General features: G+C 42.4%; 1 protein-coding gene across 2 annotated transcripts in view; it reads right to left on the bottom strand.

The window, feature by feature from the left end:
• The window catches only part of dvl3b (dishevelled segment polarity protein 3b), a 55677-nt gene extending 44526 nt beyond the window's left edge, over positions 1–11151 (bottom strand). The window contains exon 1 of one of the 2 annotated variants that reach the window (XM_031797895.1): positions 10652–11151. In XM_031797895.1, coding sequence (XP_031653755.1) covers positions 10652–10812 — 161 coding nt within the window. In that variant the 5' untranslated portion in view covers positions 10813–11151. The remainder of the gene's footprint in view (positions 1–10651) is intronic. The other variant, XM_031797896.1, reaches the window with a different exon arrangement.
• Positions 11152–12122: the final 971 nt, after the last annotated feature.

Raw genomic sequence — 12122 nt, 5'->3', positions numbered from 1 at the left:
CTTGGCATTCTCTCAACCGGCTTCACCTGGAATTATTTAATCCATTTTAGAATGGCTGTAACGTAAACATTTTTGGAAAAAGTCAAGGGGTCTGAATATTTTCCGAATGCACTCAATGTTAAGAAAAAGTGTGTGTGAATATCCCTAACCTTTCCAACAGACAAAGAGCTATGAATGGATCAGAGGTTCACCAATCAGGGCCTTGATTGGCTCGGCAACAGTAACAAGAGGTGATGTGTAATGAATTTTTCTTTGTACACATGTTCTGTGTATGTTTGGTGGGACGTTGATGGAAAATTCTGCTAACTCACAGAAAACTTAACAATGTTTTTTCAACGTTCCGATGAAACAGGCACTATGTGTGAAATAAGGAATTTAAATGATATGAGAGGAATATTAATTGATATGAATTAAAATATTGTATCAGAAACTAAAAACTAAAACTAAAAAAAAACTAAAAACTAACTAGTGCAGTTGCCCTCGCAAGGTGAGGTAAATGAGATGGTTTTTTGTGTTTTTTATTTATTTTTTACATACATTTATATACATATTTTTTTTTATTTCACCTTTATTTAGCCAGGTAGGCTAGTTGAGAACAAGTTCTCATTTACATCTGCGACCTGGCCAAAATAAAGCAAAGCTGTGCGACACAAACAACAACACAGGGTTACACATGGAGTAAACAAACATACAGTGTGTGAAAATGGAGTGAGGGGGTAAAGCAATAAATAGGCCATAGTAGCAAGTAATTACAATTCAAGAAGGTATTGACAAAAGGGATGTCAACAATTTAGACAGAGCTGGTCATGGGTGCACCTCAGCCACGCTCAAGGTCCTAAACGATATCATAACCCCCATCGACAAGAGACATTACTGTGCAGCTCTATTCATCGACCTGGCCAAGGCTTTTGACTCTGTCAATCACCACATTCTTATCGGCAAACTCAACAACCTTGGTTTCTCAAAAGACTGTCTCGCCTGGTTCATCAACTACTTCTCAGACAGAGTTCAGTGTGTCAAATCGGAGGGCCTGTTGTCCGGACCTCTGGCAGTCTCCTAGGTGGATGCCACAGGGTTCAAGCTGCTGGTGATTCTCTGATCCACCTCTACGCAGACGACACCATTCTGTATACTTCTGGTCCTTCTTTGGACACTGTGCTAAGAAACCTCCAGACAAGCTTCAATGCCATACAACTCTCCTTCCGTGGACTCCAACTGCTCTGAAATGCTAGTAAAACTAAGTGTATGCTCTTCATCTGATCACTGCCCGCCCATCCAGCATCACTACTCCGGTTCTGACATGTGGACAACTACAAATACCTAGGTGTCTGGCTAGACTGTAAACTCTCCTTCCAGACTCACATTAAGCATCTCCAATCCAAAATTAAATCTAGAATCGGCTTCCTCTTTCGTAACAAAGCATCCTTCACTCATGCTGCCAAACATACCCTCGTAAAACTGACTATCTTACCGATCCTCGATTTCGGCGATGGCATTTACAAAATAGCCTCCAAAACTCTACTCAACAAATTGGATGCCATCCGTTTCGTCACCAAAGCCCCATATACTATCCACCACTCCGACCTGTACGCTCTCGTTGGCTGGCCCTCGCTTCATACTCGTCGTCAAACCCACTGGCTCCAGGTCATGTACAAGTATCTGCTAGGTAAAGCCCCACCTTATCTCAGCTCACTGGTCACCATAGCAGCACCCACCCGTAGCACGCGCTCCAGCAGGTATATTTCACTGTTCACCGCCAAAGCCAATTCCTCTTTTGGCTGCCTTTCCTTCCAGTTCTCTGCTGCCAATGACTGGAATGAACTGCAAAAATCACTGAAGCTGGAGACTCATATCTCCCTCACTAACTTTAAGCACCAACTGTCAGAGCAGCTCACAGATCACTGCACCTGTACATAGATGGGCTATCTACCTCATCCCCATACTGTATCTATTTATTTAGGGTAGCCTAGTGGTTAGAGCGTTGGACTAGTAATCGAAAGGTTGCAAGTTCGAATCCCCGAGCTGACAAGGTACAAATCTGTCGTTCTGCCCCTGAACAGTCAGTTAACCCACTGTTCCTAGGCCATCATTGAAAATAAGAATTTGTTCTTAACTGACTTGCCTGGTTAAATAAAGGTAAAATAAAAATAAATAAATGTATCTTGCTCCTTTGCACCCCAGTATCTCTACTTGCACATTCATCTTCATCTTCAGTTTTATCTCTGAATGGCACACCTACACAATCCATTCTGAATTCTTTCAAGTCTTAAAAATGATCCTTTAACCTGCCTCCTCCCCATTCATCTACACTGACTGAAGTGGATTTAACAAGTGATATCAATATGGGATCATAATTTTCACCTGGTCAGTCTGTCATGTTTTATCCTCAGTGAATATTTCCACACTATGAGGTTGGAATAGTAGTGCGAAAATGATAATGCCCTTTTAGTGTAAGAGCTTTTCGAAAAGACTGACATTTCAGCCTCTTTTGATGGGATGGAGTTTTGGCCTGCCTGGTGACACACCAGATGTTAAAGGAGTTAATAGACCAATAAGAAAGAGAGTTCCAAATCTCTCTGTCAATAACAGATAGTTTTCCCCTCTCAACTAGTTTTCCCCTCCTAGCAAAATTCTTGCTTGAGAAATTGCTCTTTGCTAAGAAGCTATTTTTGTTCATTTTTGAGCATTTTAATTGAAAACAAATATTTCACAGTAAGGTACTTAACTGTTACAGAGAAATGATTTGATATTGAGATAAAAACATCTGCATTGGACCTTTAATACCAACAAATGTGCCTGTATAATAATAAAATAACAAAGGCATAAAGTAAAGAGTGGATGTGTGGGGCAATTTTTTTTTTTTAAGTGGTTGTGTGGGGCAAATAAATACATGAAATGACAACAGCCAGATGAAAACAATACACTACAGGCTCTACAATATCACACATTTTTCTCAGTGCGTCTCTCTCAACACAAAAAGTTGCTCACGCCACTAGCCCCTCCCCAGCTGCTCCCTGAAAAAGTGCTGACCTCAAGTGAACCTTGTTGCCATAGAAACCACCAAGAGGAAGGGGACAGACAGACAGACAGACAGACAGACAGACAGACAGACAGACAGACAGACAGACAGACAGACAGACAGACAGACAGACAGACAGACAGACAGACAGACAGACAGACAGACAGACAGACAGACAGACAGACAGACAGACAGACAGACAGACAGAAACAGCGAGAGAGACAGACAGACAGACAGACAGACAGACAGACAGACAGACAGACAGACAGACAGACAGACAGACAGACAGACAGAAACAGCGAGAGAGACAGACAGACAGACAGACAGACAGACAGACAGACAGACAGACAGACAGACAGACAGACAGACAGACAGACAGACAGACAGACAGACAGACAGACAGACGTTTAGAGCGTTGTTAGAGGTGAAGAGCATAACATATGGAAAATAAAAAATAAGCATAGAAAGAAATATGCCATAGAAACCACCAAGAGGAAGGGGACAGACAGACAGACAGACAGACAGAAACAGCGAGAGAGACAGACAGACAGACAGACAGAAACAGCGAGAGAGACAGACAGACAGACAGACAGACAGACAGACAGGCAGACAGACAGACAGACAGACAGACAGACAGACAGACAGACAGACAGACAGACAGACAGACAGACAGACAGACAGACAGACAGAAACAGCGAGACAGAAACAGCGAGACAGACAGACAGACAGACAGACAGACAGACAAACAGACGTTTAGAGCGTTGTTAGAGGTGAAGAGCATAACATATGGAAAATAAAAAATAAGCATAGAAAGAAATATGACTGGTTTAATACATCACTTAAAATGTCTTCCTTTACACAAACATTTACCCATGAGTACAAACACAAGCAGACAATCATGAGCAGTGAGTAGACATTTACCTTACGTATACCTGACCTAGTTTTGTCCTGCTCCTGAGCCATGTTTGGATGTGTGTAAAGATACTGGACAGATTTTTAATTTGATGACTGCTGTGCCGCAGCGAATTTTCCTGCGCTGCATGAAATGCTAACTTCTACTGTATTTAAGGTTTAAAAAGGATTCTGGTAGTTTGGAATTTCCACTTAAAAATGTCAGACTTGATTTTCCCTAATGAAAAATGTATTAGCCCCTAGACAAATGTCCATTAGTTATTATCCGCCTAATAACTGTAATCAAATTCACATTGGTTGTTGCTGCAGGATTACATTCCTGCTGTGAGAACCTGTTCACATGAAGATAGCACATCTGTATTTTCTTTTCATGAGTAAGAGAAGTCACGCACACACAAAGACACACTAGTAATCTGTCAGGAACTCTCCTCTATCATACACACACACCTGGCGATGCATTCAGACACAAAGATGCTTTGAATAATGACTTTACCATTTGTCCTGGCGGACGAAGAGCCAGAGAGAAGAGGAGGAGTCTCCTGTTCCCTGTCGCTGTGTGTGTGTGTGTGTGTGTGTGTGTGTGTGTGTGTGTGTGTGTGTGTGTGTGTGTGTGTGTGTGTGTGTGTGTGTGTGTGTGTGTAATGCGGAAACTCAGGGGTTGAGTCCTAAATGGCACCCTATACCCTACATAGTTCACTACTTTTGAGGGCTCTGATCAAATGTAGTGCACTATGAAAGGAATACGGTGCCATTTAGGATGCATAGTGTGGCAGTCCCAAGCCCTACGGCTGATTTTATTAAGCACATTAAAAACAATAATAATCTCTCTCACTCTCTCTTTCTGCATCTCAATCCATCACTCCCTCTACTTCTCTTACTCTTCTAAGCATCAAATCAAATGTATTTATACAGCCGTTCTTACATCAGCTGATATCTCAAAGTGCTGTACAGAAACCCAGCCTAAAACCCCAGTAAGTTTCGATTGCGGGGCAAGTCCAAAAGATATGAGAGTGGTCCTCCCTCAATAGACCACATTCTCTCCAACAAGGGTGTAGGGAGCCAGTCTGTTTTGATTTCAGTTTAGGTGTTATGAAGAAACGTATAACATTCTTCCAACAGAATTCTCTCCATGACCTTGAGTTGGTGGAGCTTTGTTGAGTCTCTAATATGTTCAACCATGTTTCATCAGTTATTTCAATGTTAAGTTCCTCCTCCCATTTCTTTTTAATATAGTTTGTAGAATGTTTCTTTAAGGATTGAATACCCAAGTAGAGATTTGAAATAGTTTTTTTGTTACTCCCCAAGATGTATGCGTTAGTGAATACTTGGATTAATATTAGAGGTGCTCGAGGGTTAGTCACTTTTATCTCCCTTATGAAATAGTGTCAAACTTGTAGATATCTGCAAAAATCTTGTTTATCTAAGCCATGTTTTTTACTTGGGTCCTGGAAGTTATCTAGGTTCCCATTCCTTATAATTGTACTGAATGATGTGATGCCTTTCTGCATCCACTGTTTAAGCTCATGCATCCTTGTTCCAAAGACACCAACAGTAGCTCATTCATCCTTGTTCCAAAGACACCTACAGTACTACATGCATGCTTGTTCCAAAGACACCAACAGTAGCTCATTCATCCTTGTTCCAAAGACACCTACAGTAGCTCATGCATCCTTGTTCCAAAGACACCTACAGTAGCTCATTCATCCTTGTTCCAAGGACACCTACAGTAGCTCATGCATCCTTGTTCCAAGGACACCTACAGTAGCTCATTCATCCTTGTTCCAAAGATACCTACAATAGCTCATTCATCATTGTTCCAAAGACACCTACAGTAGCTCATTCATCATTGTTCCAAAGACACCTACAGTAGCTCATTCATCCTTGTTCCAAAGACACCTACAGTAGCTCATTCATCCTTGTTCCAAAGACACCTACAGTAGCTCATGCATCCTTGTTCCAAAGACACCTACAGTAGTACATGCATCCTTGTTCCAAAGACAAATACAGTAGCTCATGCATCCTTGTTCCAAGGACACCTACAGTAGATCTTGCATCCTTGTTCCAAAGACACCTACAGTAGCTCATGCATTCTTGTTCCAAAGACACCTACAGTAGCTCATTCATCCTCGTTCCAAAGACACCTACAGTAGCTCATTCATCCTTGTTCCAAAGACACCTACAGTAGCTCATGCATCCTTGTTCCAAAGACACCTACAGTAGTACATGCATCCTTGTTCCAAAGACAAATACAGTAGCTCATGCATCCTTGTTCCAAGGACACCTACAGTAGATCTTGCATCCTTGTTCCAAAGACACCTACAGTAGCTCATTCGTCCTCGTTCCAAAGACACCTACAGTAGCTCATTCATCCTTGTTCCAAAGACACCTACAGTAGCTCATGCATCCTTGTTCCAAAGACACCTACAGTAGCTCATGCATCCCTGTTCCAAAGACAAATACAGTAGCTCATGCATCCTTGTTCCAAGGACACCTACAGTAGCTCATTCATCCTTGTTCCAAAGACAAATACAGTAGCTCATGCATCCTATTTTGCATTGGGTGGCCCCAGCAGGAATCGAAAATACGATCCTGGCTTTGCAAGCGCCATGTTTTATCAACTGAGCCTCACAGGACAGCATAATATGGGTTGTTGGACTGGTTAATCTATCCAGGCCTGCAGGTGCAGACTACTCCACTGATGTGGAAAAGCAGTGAAGCACTCCCTGATCAGATTTACTACGGACAAATAAGACGGATGCTGTTCTGGACACACACGGATGGAGGGAGGGAGGAGGGAAGAGCTATGAAAAAGAGGGAGGATGAAAAAGAGGGACAGGAGGGATGGAAAAGAGAGCAGGAGGGAAGGGACAGAGGTGAAAGGGGGGAGGGAGGGTAATAATCTCTGAGGTTCAGAGTCTGAATCCTTTTTTCTTCCCAGCCATAAACACAAATAGGACAGAGAGACCGATTAAAAAACCACAGGAGGCCAGACACAAACACAGAGACAAAGACAGCAAATCTATTCCCCAGTACATGCGCACACATCTAATATGCAAATAGTCTCAAGTCGACAGAGAAGAGGGGAAGACAGGAAAATAAAACAGGAAGAAGGGAGGAAAGTAGGTCAGCTTCCTAAGAGACAGAGCGAGCACTCTGCTCCACTACACACACACACAGTATCCACTACTATAGAAACAGATGTACCCGGTTGGGGGTCTAGAGCGGTAGGGTGAGGTTCTAGTGGTCCACACCAGGCTTTTGTTTACATACATTTTTGTATTTATTTAACATACCATCCTCCAATGCATCCTTCAGTCCTTCCTTAAAGTCATCACTATTCTAACACGATTGGATAGGTGAGCGCAAGGATATCACTCCATAGCCTCCACCAATCCGCCCATGCCCGTAAGGTCAGTGATTACTGCAAGGAAGGGAGGAATAGCACATCAAATAATTCTGACTGATCAGCTACAGGTCTGCAGCAGAAGCAGCACCAAACTTGAAATGTGTTGTTTCAAATGTGAAATGGCTGTTTTCACATGTTGAGCTTTAATTTAACGTGAAACCATATTTTCACATGTATTAAATAGAATTGACACCACCTTTTCTCATGTGAGGAGAATAACATGTTGTTTTCACCTCACACGTGAATTGTAGTTTGACATGTGAAATCACAAGTTCACATGTGAAAATCTAACTTTCTAATGTGGAATTGTATGTTCACATGTGGGGGTGAAATAGTGTTATTCCCCTCACATGTGAAAAGGTGGTGTTAACATGTTGCAGTAGCAATGTTCCCACATGTGGAACTGCAATTCTTTAATGCCGTTCTGTAAAAAGGTTATCTGAGTAATAATTCAAGTGCATTATTTTGATTTCTGAGCCACTTCGTTATTATTGTATTCCTCCATGGTGTTACATTGATATACATGTACAGTGCATTTGGAAAGTATTCAGACCCCTTTGACTTTTTACACATTTTGTTATGTTACATCCTTATTCTAAAATTGATTCAATTGTTTTTTTCCCCTCATCAATCTACACACAATACCCCATAATGACAAAGCAAATTTATTTAAAAAAATAAAAAACTGAAATATAACACTTACATAAGTATTCAGACCCTTTACTCAGTTCTTTGCTGAAGCACCTTTGCCAATGATTACAGCCTTGAGTCTACTTGGGTATGATGTTACAAGCTTGGCACACATGTATTTGGGGAGTTTCTCCCATTCTTCTCTGCAGATCCTCTCAAGCTCTGTCAGGTTGGACGGGGAGTGTCGCTGCACAGCTATTTTCAGGTCTCTCCAGAAATGTTCGATCAGGTTCAAGTCCGGGCTCTGGCTGGGCCCCTGAAGGACATTCAAAGACTTGTCCCGAAGCCACTCCTGCGTTGTCTTGGCTGTGTGCTTTGGGTCATTGTCCTGTTGAAGGTGAACCTTTGCCCCAGTCTGAGGTCCTGAGCGCTCGGGAGCAGGTTTTCATCAAGGATCTCTCTGTACTTTGCTCCGCTCATCTTTCCCTCGATCCTGACTAGTCTCCCAGTCCCTGCCGCTGAAAAACATCCCCACAGCATGATGCTGCCACCACCATGCTTCATCGTAGGGATGGTGCCAGGTTTCCTTCAGACGTGACGCTTGGCATTTCAGGTCAAAGAGTTCAATCTTGTTTCTCATGGTCTGAGTACTTTAGGTGCCTTTTGGCAAACTCCAAGCGGGCTGTCATGTGCCTTTTACTGAGGAATGGCTTCCGTCTGGCCACTCTACCATAAAGGCCTGATTGGTGGAGTGCTGCAGAGATGGTTGTCCTTCTGGAAGGTTCTCCCATCTCCACAGAGGAACTCTGGAGCTCTGTCAGAGTGACCACTGGGTTCTTGGTCACCTCCCTGACCAAGGCCCTTCTACCCCTGTTGCTCAGTTTGGCTCAATTTTGAGTCTCAGAGCAAAGGGTCGGAAAACGTATGTAAGAAAGGTATCTGTTTTACATTTTTAATACATTTCCAAAAAGTCTAAAAACCTGTTTTTGCTTTGTCATTATGGGTTATTGTGTGTAGATTGATGAGGATTTTTATTTTATTTCATCTGTTTTATTTCATCCATTTTATTTCATCCATTAAGGCTGTAACGTAACAAAATGTGGAAAAAGTCAAGGGGTCTGAACACAATCCGAATGCAGTGTACACTGCTGGGCAGAAGGAGGATGAAACCATACCACTTGCTGACCACACTTTGTCTAGCCTGTGTGTATGTTTGGTATCAACCATGAATAGGGTAATCCCAATCCCGGTCCACAATATTTCCAGGTCCAGCTTTCTAGATAGCCATAAGCACAGATCACAAAATGTATTTTATCTTTCTCCAACACATTCAAGCTAAGCTCTCTCTCTCTCACACACACACACACACACACACACACACACACACACCACAGATCACAAAATGTATTTTATCTTTCTCCAACACATTCAAGCTAAGCTCTCTCTCTCTCACACACACACACACACACACACACACACACACACACACACACACACACACACACAGTAATGACGGTTGAATTTATGAGGGCAAGGAGATTAACCTAATTTTCTATTGATCACAAAAGGGAAACCTTCTCCATGGTCCCTTTCCAGTCTCCATTTTCAAGAATGGAGCCTCCATTTTCAAGAAAAACTAAGGCATTGGGAATGGACATTATCAAGTTCATCCTCTTCCAAGCATTTTGTTTTGACAACTGTTAAATCAGTCTCTACAGAGCACGGAACAGTAAAATCCACCAGCTCAGACCGAGACAATACCCTCAGTAAATCAGATTATGGAGAGAACTAGGATGTCCACTAGATAGCACAGTCAAGGTCAAAATTCTTAAAACTTAATGAAAACAAAAATCTGCTTTTTAGTATTAAGGTTAGGCTTAGGCATAAGGTTAGCACTGTGGTTAAGGTTAGGTTTACAATCACATTTGAAGAAAATTGTAGAATAGGCGGAGTTTATGACTTTGTGGCTGTGGTAACTAGTGACCACCGAGGACTACTGTCTAGTGCGCATGATGGAAACTATCGAATTTTGGAAAATTCCAAGCACAAAGTTTCGTTATTTCGTCAAATCCTTTTTACGCTCAAAAATTATCACAACGGACGGCCGCTCTTCTGAGAAGACGCAAAGCCGTGCGCTTTAGTAACTCACCATTAAAAGCTGTTTTTCCCTCTAGCCTCCCCAAAGCATAGTGTGTTTTTTAGGGGGTGGGAGGGGAGACTTGGAAACCATCAACACTTCTTATGTGGCATTAACAGAAAAGCAAGCGTTTGGAACAACTCCGTCCCTCATAAAAACATCTGACTTCCAACCGCACCCCCCACCCAGTATCCTCAGTGATGCCAATAACTGGAGTCCTCCATTTCCAAAATGGACGCTCTTGATATATGAAATAAACTACAATCTATCCCATTTGATCAGATCGGATTACATATTTGTAGTCTATTCAAAACACTGATGGGAAAGCTATTTACTGTATTTTAGCAATGCGTAAAAGCGCTCTAAAAGTCCTAGGCTATCAAGTGACATTGACAGGAGAGGCGGGGCGCAGGGAATGCGTACGGGAATGTAAAATCTCAGTGTCTATCCAACAGTATCAATAACAGGAAAAATAAATACACCACTTCTACACCCCATATTTATATGGAAGAGCAGCAAAGTAAGTTACTTTGCACAATGGTCTTACCCGAAATCATCGTCCATAGATTTAAAGAAAAATGTATAGTTGGGTTTATTGAGGGCATTTTTGAAGTCGGCAAGAGTAACCCTGTCGGCAGCGATGGGCAACTTGACCAGGTAGGGAGTTTCCTGGTCGTCCAGATGATAGATAATTTTGGTCTCCCCCATGGCGAACCGCTGGGGAGGGTAAATCCGGGTACATCCAGCCCGGTTTCCGCGTTCTCCCTCCCTGGCGCTGGATATTCCAGTGTCTCCTCTAGCCTGTTTCCCGGCTGTTGTCAACTCTTCGCTCCACTTCGTGAGACGGACCCTGCACGACGCCAAATGCGGACAGATGTGTCCAAATAAAACACGTAAAAACGTGGTATTATTTTTGTCCGTTGCAGTCTCACATCACAAAATAACGTAATTGGGTTCATTTGCCCCTGTCATGAGCCTCGGATTGCGCTCCACATCGGCGGACACCGACACCCTGCTCATTGTAACATCTGTCCGCCGATGTGGGACAATAGCCCCTCCTATCGACATTCCAATGAAACTCCCTCTAGAGGACTGGGAATGAAATGAACAAGACATTTCATTTGAACTCTGGAAGATGTAGGAAAATACGGACAGATTTGTATCACGTAGACTATAAGGAAACACGTCTTAGCCTACAAGTAACGGCCATTCGTCTGTCTGTTGTTAGATCATATGCAATGTGTTTGGTGTCAATGCATAGTTTAGGTTGGCATCCCTCTCATCATTATAGACCAGGGCCCTTGCCCGATAGCACGGAACATGTATCGAGTGTTTTAAACACACCGTTCCAACAACAGCCGAGGATGTAACGTTCGTTTCCCAAAACACCACGGAGAGAGAACCTTTGCTAAGTGCGTCTTTGGAGCATGTGTCGATACTGAAAATGATCGAAAGAAATCCAGCGCTGCTCTCAGATAAATGTTCTATATTAAAATCTTTCCATATAAAAAATATATATTTCACAATACTGACGACGGATCAGTTACTATAGAACAGTAGGGATGCGTGGGTAAAATCACTGGGGAAGCCAAGCCCCCCCAAAAAGCCATATTACATCAACCTATGTGTTGTGATAATTGCCTCGTTTGATCTATAACCCTATGCCTTGTGACCGTGATATATACACTACATGCTCTTCGAACATCTCGTTCCAAAATCATAGGCAATAATATGTAACAAACAGTTACATGACCTACAGCATGGTCAAGCAAGTTAATGCTTCTGACATTTTCGGACCACTAAACGACTATTGATTTAGAACCAGAGAGTTACCGCAAGAGGCAAAGAAAACAGGAGCTGCCTCCACTATTCCAGCACCATTTCAACTTCAACATCATAAACTCACCAATGCTTAGTCTAATACATTGACACCAAAAAGATAACAACAACTATTTAGTCCAATCAGCATAAGCTAAATATGATGTAGCTGTCCATGGTTCTGATTTCTGTGTGTGTTG

The sequence above is a fragment of the Oncorhynchus kisutch genome, linkage group LG19 (genome assembly GCF_002021735.2).
Source record: "Oncorhynchus kisutch isolate 150728-3 linkage group LG19, Okis_V2, whole genome shotgun sequence".
NCBI classification, from domain to species: domain Eukaryota; kingdom Metazoa; phylum Chordata; class Actinopteri; order Salmoniformes; family Salmonidae; genus Oncorhynchus; species Oncorhynchus kisutch.
This window is presented reverse-complemented; position numbering and strand designations above follow the sequence as displayed.